This window comes from Henckelia pumila, chromosome 4 (assembly GCF_033568475.1).
Source record: "Henckelia pumila isolate YLH828 chromosome 4, ASM3356847v2, whole genome shotgun sequence".
In the NCBI taxonomy this organism is placed as follows: domain Eukaryota; kingdom Viridiplantae; phylum Streptophyta; class Magnoliopsida; order Lamiales; family Gesneriaceae; genus Henckelia; species Henckelia pumila.
This window is the reverse complement of record NC_133123.1, coordinates 72,907,067-72,923,233: the sequence shown is the minus strand read 5'-3', so window position 1 is coordinate 72,923,233 and position 16,167 is coordinate 72,907,067. Positions and strand designations below refer to the sequence as shown.

General features: G+C 38.7%; 3 protein-coding genes across 6 annotated transcripts; 2 read left to right on the top strand and 1 right to left on the bottom strand.

Annotated features, from left to right (window-relative positions):
• The first annotated feature begins 254 nt into the window (after nt 1–254).
• On the top strand, nt 255–2,954 carry LOC140865033 (uncharacterized). Its single transcript, XM_073269526.1, has 2 exons — nt 255–2,050; nt 2,652–2,954. Exon 1 carries the CDS (start codon nt 296–298, stop codon nt 2,015–2,017), a length of 1,722 nt encoding a protein of 573 aa, XP_073125627.1. The 5' UTR covers nt 255–295; the 3' UTR covers nt 2,018–2,050; nt 2,652–2,954.
• Nucleotides 2,955–3,956: 1,002 nt separating this feature from the next.
• LOC140863024 (beta carbonic anhydrase 5, chloroplastic) lies at nt 3,957–10,094 on the top strand. 4 transcript variants are annotated; one of them, XM_073266114.1, is made up of 10 exons: nt 3,957–4,335; nt 4,451–4,518; nt 5,515–5,664; nt 5,740–5,788; nt 5,866–5,979; nt 6,114–6,167; nt 6,458–6,546; nt 6,628–6,733; nt 7,578–7,792; nt 8,892–10,094. In XM_073266114.1, the coding sequence occupies exons 1-9, from the start codon at nt 4,252–4,254 to the stop codon at nt 7,776–7,778; spliced, it is 915 nt and encodes a 304-aa protein (XP_073122215.1). In that variant the 5' UTR covers nt 3,957–4,251; the 3' UTR covers nt 7,779–7,792; nt 8,892–10,094. The 4 variants fall into 4 exon arrangements, with proteins under 4 accessions (XP_073122215.1, XP_073122216.1, XP_073122218.1 ...); XM_073266115.1 differs by having other exon boundaries at nt 9,040–9,175; XM_073266117.1 differs by lacking the exon at nt 8,892–10,094 and having other exon boundaries at nt 6,631–6,733; nt 7,578–7,956.
• Nucleotides 10,095–14,352: 4,258 nt separating this feature from the next.
• Nucleotides 14,353–15,585, bottom strand: LOC140861215 (uncharacterized). Its single transcript, XM_073264216.1, has one exon. The coding sequence runs from the start codon at nt 15,583–15,585 to the stop codon at nt 14,353–14,355; it is 1,233 nt and encodes a 410-aa protein (XP_073120317.1).
• Nucleotides 15,586–16,167: the final 582 nt, after the last annotated feature.

Below are 16,167 nucleotides of genomic sequence, written 5' to 3'. Positions count from 1 at the left end.
AACAATTAGTGCTCGAATATCATGCATTCGTACCATATTTTTAATGTTTTGTACCGATTTTCATCCGAAAAAAATATGGGCCCAGGGAGTTTAAACAAATTTTTTACTGACAAGGGACTGAAAACATATATATGTTTGTATTTAGGGACTGATTTCTAATTCATCCTTATTATATTTCACATTTAAATTATTTTAAAAAAAGTAGATAAAAAAAATAAATTATTGAAGCTCTGGGCTCTTTGATTTCACCAAGTTCGATGTGCAGAAATTTGATTGAGAAACAGTAAAAAGAGAAATGGAACACCCATTTTTCCCGACGGCCACCACGCGGGCGGAGGCTCTGCGGTGGCTGACAATCTCGGAGAAGCTACTCTTTGGACGTGATCTGATGGGGAGCAAATCCTTTGCCACACGCGCGCGTGAGGCGGATCCCACGCTCTCCGCCGCCGACGAGATCCTGGCCATCGTGGATACGCTTCTCGTCGGAGACAGTCGGATCAGAAACAACCAGCAGGACTGGTACTCAATCCTGCGCCTCACGCCGCAGCAGGGCCAGGACTCGGAGCTCGTCGCCACCCGGTACCGGAACCTCGCGCTTACCCTAAACCCGCAAAGAAACAAATACCCTTTAGCTGAGGAGGCCTTCCGCCTGGTTCTGGACGCATGGTCGGTGCTATCCAACCCTTCGCGGAAAGCCATTTACGATAAAGAATTGTCTTTCTATTTTCACGCTCAGCTGCCGGACCCATTTCATAACCATAGCACCACAATGCCGCAAAATTTCATCTTTTTCGGTGGTGGCGGTCCGAGTACCGTAGCTCAGCCTGAGGTACACGGTGGTGGGGGTCATTATTTTCGCGACCAACAGGTGCATACACAACCGCAACAGCACAATCTTATGGATTTTCCTTCGGGTTCTAATTTATTTTTTGGGTCTGGGTCTAAGTCGACGAGTCAAGAGCAGCCTGCATATAAGCAGGCACCATCCACTTATACTGATTTTTCTGGTAATGCAACTCGTGTTTCTGGGTCAATCCAGGAACCTGTGAATGATAAGCAGAAACAGCCAATGCAAGATTACTCTAATGTTAGTGATAAGGATGATGGTAATGTTGGTGGGACTGTAGAAGATGATGAAATGAATGAGGTAGAAATAGATACAGCGGAAGTTGAGGATGAGGATGAGGATGATGATTTGCCTTTTTGGACGGCATGCCCGTATTGCTATTACATGTACCAGTATTCTGGCGTCTATTCCGACTGTACTCTGAGGTGCCAGAACTGTAGAAGAGCGTTTCAGGCTGTGAAAATTCCCGCACCACCACCAGTCATGGCAGGGCAAGAAGGTTACTTTTGCTGCTGGGGGTTCTTTCCATTGGGCGTGTCAATGGAGAATTGGGGGAAAAATGAGTCTGCATCTTCTACTTGGACACCATTTTCACCTATGTTCAGTGCCCCACGAAATGGGAAGGAAAAGGGGGTTGAACAGAAGAATTCGGGTCCTAGAATTTATGTTGATGAAGAAGACGTTTTTGTTGAGATCTCGGACTCGAGTGGGTCTGACAATGATTGGCAGAATGATAGGGAGCCAAAGAACAAGACAGTGAAAAATGTCAAGGGGAAAGGGACTAATGGCACAAGGCCTACCAGCAGCGCCAATAAAGTTCAAGACGATAAACTTAAAAATTTCAATGTAGAAGATGGATTTGCATCGCGAAATAGGGTGGTAGAGATGCTGAATGAGACAGCTAGTGACCCTAGTAAGAAAGGGGCAACTGTCAATGCTCGAAAGCAACCTAACAGGGTTGCCAAGAATTTCGAAAAATTAGATTTAAATGTTGAGTTTAGCAATGAAACTGAGGAGCTTGCTCCTAAGGTGATTCAAGGAAGTGGACCTGGTCGTGGTGAGGATGATAACATTGAAGGGATTGGCTTTTTCGAGGGTCTTGATGAATTTCTAAATAGTCTTCCGATTCTTAATGTTGTTGGTGATGATAAAGTCGTGAAGGCTGCTTAGTAAAGCAAGACCTTGTGGTTTTGTAGCATTTTGGTAAGGTTCTGGAGGCTGTATGTTGTAGAAAGCCATATTTTGTGCCTTGTAGTGTCGTTTTGATATGTTGTAGCAAGTTATATTTGCTAAGTATGCTTTCTTGACTTTTGTTTCTAGCTGACCCTGGTTTTTTTTGGTGATTGGGTCACCTGAAGAAGGTACAAGAACGATTTGTATTTTCGGATATCACATAGCACCTAGTCTGATTGAGTTTTGCGAAATTGTACCCTTGTTGTTCAACATGTATGAGTTTCTTTTAGAAATCATCCCAACGTGTTTGTATTACCAGTGGAATCTCATTATCAATAGTTAAGAACATTTCAATGCACCGTTCCTGTCAAATATTTACTATAACTTCAGCATTTTGGTTGGTTATGTGTGAGAGTTATTTCTCCTGTGTGAAGATATGTGTGAAGATATTATACTCAAGTCTCCATCTTGCAATTTGTGATGTTTCCATGCTAATAGAGCTGCTAAATGTGATAGACGTATCCTTCAGAACGCGGATAATTTGCACTGTTCTCGTTCAAGCAATGCTAACTCTATTTCCTTCTTTACCATCTTTCATTTGTAGTGAATCAATAATTTTTTTTCCCCGTAGGATGTAACATCAAAATCGAAGCATTTGGATTGTGTTGTCGTCTGTCGATGTCTTGAATCTCCAAGAAAAGTGTGGGTTTTTTTATTCAAAGGCAGACGTCTTGAATCTCCAAGAAAAGTGTGGTTTTTTGATTCATGCCTTTGAAGTTGGTTCCTCCTAAAATCCAGCGTCTGGGGGCTAGTTGAAGCATTCTGCGTCCATTCATTATTTTGGGTCATTTTTGTTGAAGAGTTATTTCTTCTTGGCATTGGTTTGTTTTCCTATGAAATATTATTGGCATGTAATTTTGAGTTGGGAAAGTTATATTCTTGCCGGAGCTTCTTCTCACATGAATAATGAATCTGAAATAATATTTACAATCGGATTCAAAATTGAAACATATTCATCTAAATGATCAAATTGATTTGAAATTCATGATTTCGAACTCTTTAATTTTAAAGGTATATTTGAATATGTTATTTACCTATAATGTATAGGTTGAGTGTTCGATTTGCAAAATTTTGTTGGTATAACAAATGCTCTGTCATTTTGTGAAATAGATTTTGTTTTTGGAAATATATATTTTATTTTATTTTATTTTTTTTTAAAAAAAAAAAAATTGGCGCGGCATAGCAAATAGCAATACATTGAATACATTTTAAAACGTGAAATATATAATTAACTTGATTTATAGAGCAATTTAATGTGTTTGCTTGATGATATTCAACTTTAATGATGATCATAATTAACAAGTCTAATTGCTCTTGGTGTTAATTAAAGTTCAACTTTACATGGTCTGAAAATTTGTTATATGTGTAATATGATGTGTATTCTATTAGATACAACAAAATTTTTTACAAATGAGAGTATGAGACGGTTAACTTGAATTAAGGAAAAATGAAAATTTTTCAATGCTCTCGAGGGGTACTCAAGTTGATGACCCAACGTGATTTACCTGATCAGCACGATTTATAGGTTACTACGTAAACACAAAAATTTATCAATGAATATCGAAGAACAAGAGCTGCAGATTCTACGGTGATAAAAAAATCTCAATTTTGATTTATTATTATTATGATGCATGATTTCATAAAATTCACCATCCGTACAAAATTATGTTATTTTATCCAAATATTACATAAGATTAAATCGTCATTTCACTCGTCATTTAAATTATCATAAAACCCATATATATTTAATTTTTCATTTATATATAAAAAAATTCTTAATACAAAAAATTTTATTTTTTTTGTTTAAATACGCGCCGCGCGTAGTGTGCCAAGGATAAATTGACCTTAGATGGATGCAAACAGCCGTTTATAGAAATGTTGCGCCTAATTGCTCTGTTTTTTCAATACCTTTTTTTGAGGATTATTCTTTCGATAGTCTTGTCCTCGATTGAATCGATCGATTTCTAACAATTAGGAAACGTTGTTATCTCCGCCTTTCTTGGAGGACACGTGGCCTGCGATCCAACCAACGAACATTGGTTCCAGGCTGACACTAGATTCACGTATTTATGCACTATCAGCTGTAAGATTTCTTGGTTCGACATTTCTTGATATATCGTTTGGTTAGCAGCAGATTCTGCAGCTTCAAGTGCTTGGAAGAAATCTGTTAAATGGCTAAGGCAATGTTTCATTCTTCACCTCTGCGTTCTTCCTCATCTGCGGACATCTCCATCACTCCAGCCATAGCTTCCTCTGTAAACTTTTGTTCTTCCTCTGTTATCTGTCTATGTAAAAAAATGTATGCAATCCTGTCTGATTTAATTTGGCTTGATTCTTGAAATTGAAGTGTTGTTTCTTCTTTTGGAGCAGATTTTTGGTACCCATTTGAGATCTTGGGAAATTGAGCAGACCCGTTTGAGATTTCCGGATTCTTTCAGGTAGGTGCTGCAAAGTTCAGATCTTTCTGCTTATTGTTTTCTGTGGGACTTGTTTGTTGATAAAATCGTTCTTCTCTTTCCCGGTGATCACAGCAGTCGTGTAGAGGCGATTCATTTGCAATCATATATGGTTTTTGAGTGTGTCGTCGTTGTTTCTTGTTTTTTTCGCACGGCTGCATGTCGAAGCGAACATATTTGATGAAATGTTGCTGTTTACTATATTTGGTCATTGAGTTAGCCAGATCTTACCTGTGTTACGATAATTGCAAATGATAATTTGAGAAACGCAATTTCCGTCCAAGGATTAATTTGTTTGAATCACCTAACAGAATTCGCCAAGGAAGATCAACTTTCACATTTCGTGCCTACATGTGTTTGTTTAGAAGTAGTGATATGATGTAGAATAGAAACGGGTGTTTGATCTTCTTGGATAGGCAATGGTGGGCAATTCTATGCGTGGCATACATGATCTTTTCATTTTGCAGAATATGAGTATGTTTACCTCTCTGTTTTGGCATCCTTTCTTTATGAAAGGACAGGGGGTGAGTGTAATGATTTATCTCCAAGATTCCATTTTTCATGATCATTTCTCATCAAAACTGGAAACACTGGCCTCCAATATCACCAATAATATCATTTGAAATTTGTGCTAAGATTCTGAACCATGGTTCTACTAGTTAGTATTTCGCATTCGTTTTTGATTTATGAAGATGAGTAACTTGAGTTACTAGAGGATTCATTTATGTAGCCTTTTAAATCTTATATCCTTCCTACATAAGTGGGACAGGGATATCTTAGATATGTTAAGTATTGTCGCATGGTGTTTTCAGTGATGTGCTCAACTTTTAAGATTCTAGACTCGTATGAAACACCATGAGGTTGATCCAAAGAGACAAGCATGCTTCTGTTTATAATTAAATTTGCATCATGCCATCATGAGATTATACTAATTCAGTGTCTTTTATACTGTCAACATCCTTTTATGGATACTCAAAGGAATCCAACACTCCGATTGAATGCTTTAATGGAGTCTCCTGTCCTAACTTCAGAGATCATGGATATAAGTGCAGCAGTGACCGACAAGGCCCTCAATCAATTCAAGGAGTTGAAACATCGATTTCTTGGTTTCAAAAAAGAGAAATACCTGTAAGATAATGTAAATCTACCTGAAATTATAAAATCAAAAACCTACTTTGTTTTACATTCATCTCATTTTTGTAGGCAAAACTTAAAACATTATCAAAGCCTTTCTGAAAACCAAGCACCTAAGGTATCATTTTCTGTTTCTTTCCAGCAATTTTTATAAATCTTGAATTCGTGGAAAAATTCTAACATATTCAAGAACAGTTCATGGTGATTGCATGTGCGGACTCACGAGTTTGCCCCACCAGCATCCTAGGATTTGAGCCAGGAGAAGCCTTCGTGGTTCGCAATGTGGCAAACTTGGTGCCTCCTCACGAGGTACGATGCAGTCATTATCTTGGGCATACAAAACTTTAAATTCAGGAGCGTGATAGTTTACGTATATTGATTTTTGTTATGTACTACTAAAGACATTATCTTGTACGTGATTCCCATATATTCTTCTGATGCAGAATGGACCGTCAGAAACAAATGCTGCCCTTGAATTTGCTGTTAATTCTCTTGAAGTAAGTAATTATCCGCTACAAACAAAATCATCGAACTTTAGATTGTCTGCGACTCTTATCAATTTTCTCTAGCAATCATCTATATAAAAAAACTGTTGAAAATTTTAGGAATTCAGGAAACATCAGTGAAGATATCATTTTGAAAGGTTTTAAGAAAGCCACAAACGGTTAAAAAGATTTTTTATTTTTTATTTATTTTTTTAAAGAAGTTTTTGTATTTTGAGATCTGCTCATTTTCATTTTATCATAAAGTAACTAACCGCCAGCGGAACATCAACCAATTTCTGCAGGTTGAAAATATACTCGTTGTTGGCCACAGCTGCTGTGGTGGAATCAAAGCATTAATGAGCTATCAAGATGAAATACATTCCGATTCAAGGTTTTGGTTAACTTCTCACTTGTTAACTTATCTTCATCTTGATTTCGTAGTGTTTCTTACCCCCTCTTGCTTGCGTTACAGTAGCTTCATTAAAAATTGGGTGATTGTTGGAAAGACAGCAAAGTTGAAAACAAAAGCTGCTGCTTCGAACCTCAACTTTGATCAGCAGTGCAGGCACTGTGAAAAGGTGTGTTTCCTGTCATTCTCTGGTTGTATCTACTGTCTAGCCTCTTATAGGTGCTATCTAATTTAGATTTTTCATGTACTACGTCGTATAAAATGCGATGAAGGTTTTTTTTAGCTTTTCTATTATGAATATGCCCAAAAAACATGCAAATGTATGGAAGTTAGAAAAGGAAATCTGTCTTCAATCATTAAATGAAGATTCCAAACCTTGAGAATGGAAGTTGAAATACGATAGTCTTAAATTGTTTGTAGATTTGATAGATTATGATTTTCATTGGAGTTTACTTAATAGCTTGAGAAGATTAAGTCATGAGAACATATCAGTGAGATATATTTTATGACCAATGACATCTTATTATAGCAAAACTTGTATTTGATTACAGGGATGTATTTGAGCGTACTTGTTCTTTAGCAGCGACCTACTCGAACTCTGCTCGAAAAAAATTAAATGCTGAATCTTGAGTATGGTCAATTAGTAATTCTTAAGCCCGATCTCTATTCTAGTGGTTTTTGAGTAATTTGAGATCGAACTACATGAGTTTAGTTTTCAAGGCGTCAATTGAGCTTGATTTTGTTATTGACATTAATACCCTTCAACTTTTGGAAAATTAATCACTAAGATATATTTTTATATTTTGAATAAAATAGTAAAATAAGAAATATTAAAAATATAAAAACATATTGTGCTCAGATGCTCCACGAGCCTCGTGCCCGAGGCTTGCTCGTGAAATTTTTTTATCACTATAACAACTCAGGCGCCACATTGCAATTGTTGGTGCATACAGACTAGAGTACTTTCCAGTCTCTAGGTCGAATATTAATTAGACTCTGTTCAACTTGTGCAGGAATCTATTAACAGGTCATTACTGAACTTACTCAGTTATCCATGGATAGAAGAACGGGTGAAAAACGGGATGCTTTCGATTCATGGTGGCTACTATGACTTCATCGATTGTACGTTTGAGAAGTGGACCCTTGACTACGAGGGAAGCAGTTCAAAAGCCGATGGCGGTTACTCAATTGGAAACCGTGAATTTTGGAGCTGAGTTTGCTGTCATAGGTGATCCTTTATATTTGATAACAGAATAGATTGTTGTATCAGTTTCTTATAGATTATGTAAGAATTGAAATGATTAATGTCTGAATTTCAGCTACTTGTACATTTAACTTTTATTACAGATACAGAATGTAGACTCTTTTGAAAAATGATTTTTTTTGGATTAACTGGTTGTGCTTTAATTTGATTTCAATTTATGAGTGGTTTCAGTTAAGACACATTCATGTATTCTAGAAATCTCATCACATGATGACGAATTTATGATGATAAAACTTTTAAATTTAATTGTACTTTGTAAACTATTTATTAATTCATATGAATTAAAATCGACACTTATAAAATACGCAAAAACTCGAGTGAGATCGTCTCACAGGTCAATTTTGTGAGACGGATTTCTGATCCGAGCCGACCCGTAAAAACATTACTTTTCACTACAAACATGGACCGATCGGCTCGTCTCATGGATAATCCGTGAGACCGTCTCATAAGATACCTACTTTGTAAAATATTAGGTCGAGGTTTTGGAGCCAATAATGTTTGTGTGCATAAAGAACTCTTCCAAGGGTACTTTGATAAATGATTTTACATGGGAAAAGAGTCAAGAGTAATGCTTGGTCTGGTTACATATGAGAATATAGTTATTCAGAAGTTCATCAAACTTAAATCTCACACATTGTGCCTAGATTGTAAAAGGATAATGAGTGTTCAAACTCGAACTTTGTGGTTCTTATTGCAAGCTGGACTTATATAGGCGTAATCGACGTTTTGCACAGCTCCACGAGATTGATTATACCAAGTTGTTATCATAACTTTTTACATAACATGACATAGGACAGAATTCTTACCGTTCTTGAGCTAGCTCGACTCGATAATTTTATAGGAGCTTGATTGAAGACTGGATGAGTTTGAACACTAGTATCTGTCATTACCTACCAGTTTGAATCGTCATTGTAGGTGTCCAACTAGAAAATTGTGATTTGAGTTAACTGATACGTAATTGTCATTATCAATAAAGAAGTTGAACTAACCTGTATTTTTCCTGCCAACCAGGCCAAAAGAGTTTATTGTTCTGCACATCTCATCTCTATATAAACTGGTGCAGATACTTTTTGGAGGCATCATCGGGTCAAAGAGCAAGTTGCTCAAAAATATATTGAAATATCAATCTATTTTCTGCTGAAAGCAATGGCTTATAGCAAGAATCATGCTATTTTCTTTCTGTTGCTTATTGCTTTATCTTCGATAAACAGTAACTGGATTCAAGCAGAGGCGCGGCGCCTCCTGGAAACAAATTTGGCCGAGGCTCCTAAGCCTGAGCTGCCCACTTTGCCAAAACCTGAGATTCCGAGTCTTCCTAAGCCGGAGCTGCCGAATTTGCCAAAACCCGAGCTTCCTACATTGCCAAAGCCTGAGCTTCCTGCACTCCCAAAGCCAGAGCTGCCAACTTTACCAAAACCGGAGCTTCCTACATTGCCAAAGCCTGAGCTTCCTGCACTCCCAAAGCCAGAGTTGCCAACTTTACCAATACCGGAGCTGCCCACATTGCCGATACCTGAGCTTCCTACATTGCCTAAGCCTGAGATTCCGACATTCTCAAAGTCAGAGTTGCCAACTTTGCCAAAACCGGAGCTTCCTACGTTGCCGAAACCTGAGCTTCCCACACTCCCAAAGCCTGAACTGCCGCCAAAACTGGAGCTTCCTACATTGCCAAAACCTGAGCTTCCTACACTCCCAAAGCCTGAACTGCCAACTTTGCCAAAAGCAGAGGTTCCTACATTGCCAAAACCTGAGATTCCAACTCTACCAAAACCTGAGCTTCCGACACTGCCAAAGCCTGAGCTACCCGCACTCCCAAAGCCAGAGCTATCAACTTTGTCAAAAACTGATCTTCCCGCGTTGCCAAAGCCCGAGCTTCCTACACTCCCAAAGCCTGAGCTGCCAACTTTGCCAAAACCAGAGCTTCCCACATTGCCAAAGCCCGAGCTTCCTACATTCCCAAAACCTGAGCTTCCAACTCTCCCAAAGCCTGAGCTGCCAACTTTGCCAAAACCAGAGCTTCCCACATTGCCAAAGCCCGAGTTTCCTACACTCCCAAAGCCTGAGCTGCCAACTTTGCCAAAACCCGAGCTTCCCACATTGCCAAAACCTGAATTGCCTAAACCGACAGTGCCAAAAGCTCCATAAGTTATTGATTGGGATTTTAAAATGATTATCATGGGATGGAGTGCTAGAATTTGTTTTGAAGGTCATTTGGGGTGATTGATTCATGTTTCTACTATTGAGTTTGTTTGTTTTTGTTTTTTCTTTTTCATTGTTTTCATTGCTTGTACCTATGTTTAGAGATGTTGCCATTCCAGTGTCCTGATGTGCTTCAGTGAATCATTATACGTTTCATATATAGTTTTAGTTTGCTTGTTTTCTGCTGCCTACTTTGATGATCACATCCTATCGCCTTTTTTTTCTCGTATGACCTATCTATCGGCATTGAATTCATCAACTTTTGTTTAGTTTAAGGAACAAGCCGTCTTCATTGATAAATCAGACAACAAACCAACCATCTGCAGAACCATCTACGCAAAAAGTAAATATTCTGAAATATACTCATGTCTTGCGCCTTTCTAAAATTTAGATTTTGAATATTTCTTGAATTTTTGAACTTTCAAATCTCTACTAAATCTCCAAATAAAAAGGGGAAAAAAAACCTAAATTCATGACTGCTGTTCAGCAGATGAACCAAGTACCACAGGTCAAATACAGCTTAGTGCATGGATGCTGGTTTTGGTTTACATGGCTTGTCAAGTCTTTTACGCCTGTGAAGAACCACCTTGCTGCTAGGTCTCAAACTTTCTTGGTTAGTCCATTATTTAAACTTAGATAAAAATGAAAACAGAACATGTTTAGCTTTAGGTCATTTACATATCTATTCATGATTTATGCTTATTAAGATGAAGGAAAAGGCCAGCAACTAGATAATGTGTAATGTACAAAAAAATTTCCAACCAAATCCACCTGTCTCACCTCTTATAATCCACATACATCATCTATAAGTAGAACTAGACTATCAGAACCCAGGAAATAAAGCAAGTTCTGCTGCTAAAAATGCCTTTTTCTCAGTGTCTCAAACATGGCATATCACGACGACTCTCGTTTGTTTTGTCGTTTCTGCTGATCACGTTGCAACGACTGTAATCCTGGCAGATGTTCATAGTTTGTTGTAACTGAATTTACTAGAGCTTCCTTTAACCAAACGGCATGGCCACTCAAGCTTCCACCATTGCCAAAGGTGGTATTCACTCATTTTCATGGTCTCCCACAGACCAGCCTTCCCACTTTCCTGAAAGAGGGACGACTTAAAATCCTAATCTTTCTGAATTCCTCGAGCTTTTTAAGCCCATTCACAAGAAAAATCTGAGTCTTCAGTCATCCTTTCTCATTTAACTACCAGTCCCTGAGATAGAAACTGAACAATACTCATGTTTGTATTTCGTCAGCTGGATGCAATTCATGAAAATAACATGTGCAGCTAAATGTGCTGAGTGCCTTCTATGTCCAGACATAATTTATTGGATCATGAATGCCGTCGACGTATTGCTTTTTCTTCGCTTGCATTCATGTACATGAATGCTAGCTAAGCAAATGAAGTTGAGTTAGGCAATGGGCCGATACACATGGTGCAAAAATTTTGAAGTTCTATGTCTTGATAATTATATGCAGAACCAGATAAGATCATCAGCAACCGAAAACTGAGGTGTATTTCTTATTTTTGAGTAAAAGCCTCGAGAGGAAGAGAAACTATCAAGCACCACACTAATTTTAGTTGTTAAAAAAATGTCATACAAATACAAGATTTTCCCAGTCATATAGAGGGAATCGAGGAAAGAAAAGAAATAACTAGTTCTATAAAGTTGGGGATTTATACCATTCCATTTACCAACAAATTCAATCTAAGATTATCTACCACTAATTAATCTTCCTACACTAAGTCACGGAGGTTCTCCGTGTCATTCTAAGATGATTTTTTAGGCACTTCACGTTAGAGCCGAAGGGAAAATGATGTGCCACACCGGATGAATTTCAACCGATGAATTATCTACTTGGCTGGGGCCCACACATTGTGTGGAGAAGGTCATGACTACTCTGGGTGAAATTCACCCGGTGTAGCATCGAATCCACCGAGCCAAAGTGAAACTCAGAAACGATTAATCTTTTCGAGGGCCAAAGCAGCCTGGCATGATATTATCACTCATCAGGACTGCCATCAACAGCATGTGCAGAATTTTATTGCTGGTGTGCTGTGACTTTTACTACTGGACCACCGCCTCAATTCATGTTTCTTGATGGCATTTATGCATTCCTCCTGATTTTATGGTGTGATTAATTTCAAGACATCACATTATCATCACAATTAAGAACAAGGAACACATTTGAATAGAAAAATATCAATCAAAAGTCAAAACCAACTCAAATAATTCTGATCCATAATGCAATTTATCAGCTTAATTATTACATTTATCTATAATAATGGAGTGAAAAAGTTTGGTGAATGAAGGAGTTAATGAATCTTGGGACAGATACATGCTGTAGTGTACTGGTTTGATAGTGGCTTGTAAACAAGTTGTGCCATACAGCATGAACTGGAACTGGACCCTGCGCTACAATTACAAGCTGGATTGCCCAAACAAGTGGAAGAGGCCGGGGTGATTTTGCAATATTTTTCACAGGAAAAAAACTGAGCATTTTTAAAAACTATCATACATGAAAATTTTGAATTATCATTTCCTTTTAACTGCCGACACTCAAGTGCAGTCCTCTGCTACCTCGGACGGACACAAGACAAATTCAACTGACTTGTGTAGCCAATGATTGGTGCAGAGAGTCAGAGTATGATGGAGCAAAAACAACATGCATATCTTCTGGTCTCGTGTACCATAAACCGTCGCAGCCGCGCAACGATAGTTAGATTAACAATAGCTACTGCTATTAATCGTCTTTTTTTTCATGGAATATCTCTGATTTTTCGGCCCGTCGCAAAATAAAACGTTCATCAATCATCATGCCGACGCGGAAAGTTTTATATGTTTTTTCCAAAAAAAATTCATCATGTATCTTTCAAAAAATTTCCTCTCTGTTCCGTGTGAATCCATTTGTTGCTGTAATAATATATTTATTAGCACAGACATATAGTTGTTTGGTAGTCAACAACCAGATCAACTGCCTTTATAGGTCAAGCTGGAGTAAGGTGAAGTGGATTCAAGAAAAATAAATGCTCAACAGGTGGGGGGGTGGGGGGTTTCCACATTCAAGAATCCATTTTTTTTTCAACTATATAAACCCTCTCCCAACCCCTTGCATTCTTGCATCATTCCACTAATCCACTTAACCATGGCTTCTTGCAAGTTTTTCTGCTTATTAATCCTCATTTCCATGTCATTTTCAGGTATGGAGAAAGCCTCAGCGGCTCGTCGTCTCCAGACCACCCCGATCATTTTGGGAATCAATCCCACTTTCCCCTTCCCTTCGATTCCAGCATTTGGAGGTCCGGGATTGTTTCCGTCCCCTTACACCGATCCAACGACACCCTCGATCCCGAATCTCCCACAGTTCCCACCAACTACCGCTTTCCCCGGTGTCCCAAACTTTCCCACTGTTCCATTCACTCCAACTTACCCAACTCCAGAAACTACCACTACTCCTTGAAAAGTAACAAAATGTCATTCACGTTTGTATCAAGTAAAAGTAACAATAAGCGCGAAGATCCGAGGAGAACGGCTATTGTTTGTGCTTTACAGCATGTTTTTGTACTACTTAGTGGTGTCAGTTATATATATGTATGCCGTGTAATCTGGTTTTAGATACAGTTTTCAGTGTGATTTATGTTTAAACTACTGGTTTTAGGGGTTGAGAATGATCTATCTCTGATATTGTTCACAAAAATAAATATGTAGTACTGCTTCTATTATATGTTAATCGATTTCTCCCCGTCCAGAGTTACATTTCTTGACTAAGCTAGAAGCAGCCCAATAAGATCAGACCAGGAGAAGCAAGAAAGTGGCAATCAGCCATAAAAAAATCTACAAATTTGGCACTTTAATACTTTGAAAAAGCAAGCACGTTCTCCCCTTGATTCCAAGTATGCTATAAACTGCTTCACCTAACTCAATAAAAGGTTATAGGTCCACTTTGGATACTAAGAAAGACATTCAATTCCGATATCAGAATCAATGTCATGTATGCATCTTTTTTTATGGTAATTGGTTACAACTTACAAGCATTGAGAGTGTATCATTAGAGAATGGTACCATTGGTCTATCATATGGTATGCATTTTGCTGAAACAGCAAAAATAAAGAAGAAAACAATAGTGGTAACACAACACCAACCCACTTATATTTCTTTCATTCATTCCCTGTCATAATGCATTCACTTTACAATAACAACACCCGAAAGCAATTATTAGGAGAAAGAACAAAAAGATCAAACTCCTTGGCATATATGCCATGAAAAAAGCCAAGAAAAAGTACCACAAATATTTGAGAAACCTGTGATCTCTCCCTTACAACACAATTAGTTCCACCATTGGTGTACTGCAACCCCCTCATCCTTCACTTTACCATACAATGCTAAACACTGCCAATAAGCCCTCTTGCTCCCATTCACTTCTCCGTCTTGCCATTGATTCTTGCACTCCAAGAACAATTCATCCACAAGATACAATGTCCCTTCTCTTAGCATCTCCTCCACCAAATTTGCCTCGGCTTTCATCACGACGTAGTCGTCGCATTCTACGTTCTTTGTTAACCAAGTCGATAACTCCGTGCCTTGAATCAGCGCACCTTCCGATAATTCACTGCTGCTCACGATATCCAAGTCATAAACTTCGAAGTCTTGATTTCTCATGGGATAGTTCTTGTAGAACCAGTCTAGTGCACTTGAGTCATCCGAGATGAAAACTCGGCGTGGGTACTCATCCAACGAATCCTTCAAAAGATCAGGAAGGAACTTGATTTTTCGCGATGTGAAGCTCGATTTTCTTAAGAAGGCTTCCCGCCTAGGGGGCTCGAGATATGCATCCTCCAGCCCTTTCAATGCAGCTTTCTTTGCATCCGCTCTAGCGCCACTTAACACTTGATCCACAGGGGGATTCTCCCTTCTCCTTGACGATCCCCGGTTCTTCCTCATCGCCACCACGGTGTTTTCGAACCTTCTTAGATACACAATCCTGTAATTTCTTAGCAATCTTAGCTCGGTCGAGTGGTCATCACTTAAGGGCGAGATCACCAATCCGCCATCCCTTACAACACCATCAAACACCTGGATCCCATTAAAACTCAAGGCAAAAACGAAATCGAACAACCTGTTTTCAACAACCTTATTGAGCTGAAGATCAACTCCTGTGAGCAAATCAATGCCAGCATCCTTCAAGAATTCAAAATCATCTTCAATTTCACCAATGCCAGTCCCCAAAATGAGACCTTTATGGCCTTTCTTGATTAGGCCTTCGTCCAACAAATCACGGAACAAAACAGGCAGAATTTTGAACCCTCTAGCGAAGACTGAATCGCCACCCTTTTCGTACAGAGCACCATTGGATGAGGCTCTGATCATAGAGCCAAGCGTGGGCAATGTCAGAATAACCATAGCCACGAACATAGATCTCGACATGATACGCAAAACCCGCGATTCAGGTAGCCTGATCACCAAAATGGTCGGAGAATTCAACCGAAATCCAACCCCATTCAGCTCATTCGAATCACACCCAAGATTCTTAGCTCGGTACCCTCGACCAAACTTATCCATCTTAGGATTAAACTGAACCAAAGAAAGAATTTTTTCTACACCGACTTCTGAAATGTTCTTCTACAACAGAAACAAAGCTAAAACCGGAGAATCAACTGTTGAAAGGGATTGAAAAGACTAGCACTACAATGAAGGAATCAATCTTAGCGAGAGCAAAATCTAGCAGCCGTGTGGTTTCCACCCATCAGAGCAACACGAGTACTTCGTATTCTACACCATAGAACCATCAATTGCCTAATTCTTGCTAATTCCATACTCGTCCTATCTCAATCCCCCACTTTCACTTCGACAAATCCATCCAAAGGGTGCTTTCTATTAACATTTCAAGCACAAGAAACAAGAAACACTGTCTGAAACTCAAACAACACCAATAAAAGAGAGAGAGAAAATGCGCTGGTCGAAGAGAGAGAAGAAGGGTTGGTGTGGAAAAGATAGAAAAACAAGAAAAAAGCACTTTGGTTCAATGAATGTAACGTGAAAAAGGTAGAAATTTTCGTGATGGGATTTCTGTGGGAACTGTGTGTTCATATATAGCATGGAACGGAGGGCTGTGAATTGAATGAGCGTACGTTTTCTCTTGCG

Excerpts from the sequence above, each read along its gene's own strand:
- LOC140863024 (XM_073266114.1), top strand. The coding sequence starts at position 4,252 with ATGGCTAAGGCAATGTTTCATTCTTCACCTCTGCGTTCTTCCTCATCT. Across the intron at positions 4,336-4,450 it reads CTCCAGCCATAGCTTCCTCT|ATTTTTGGTACCCATTTGAG; the intron begins GTAAACTTTTGT and ends CTTTTGGAGCAG. Across the intron at positions 6,168-6,457 it reads TTGCTGTTAATTCTCTTGAA|GTTGAAAATATACTCGTTGT; the intron begins GTAAGTAATTAT and ends CAATTTCTGCAG.
- LOC140865033 (XM_073269526.1), top strand. The coding sequence starts at position 296 with ATGGAACACCCATTTTTCCCGACGGCCACCACGCGGGCGGAGGCTCTG.
- LOC140861215 (XM_073264216.1), bottom strand. The coding sequence starts at position 15,585 with ATGGATAAGTTTGGTCGAGGGTACCGAGCTAAGAATCTTGGGTGTGAT.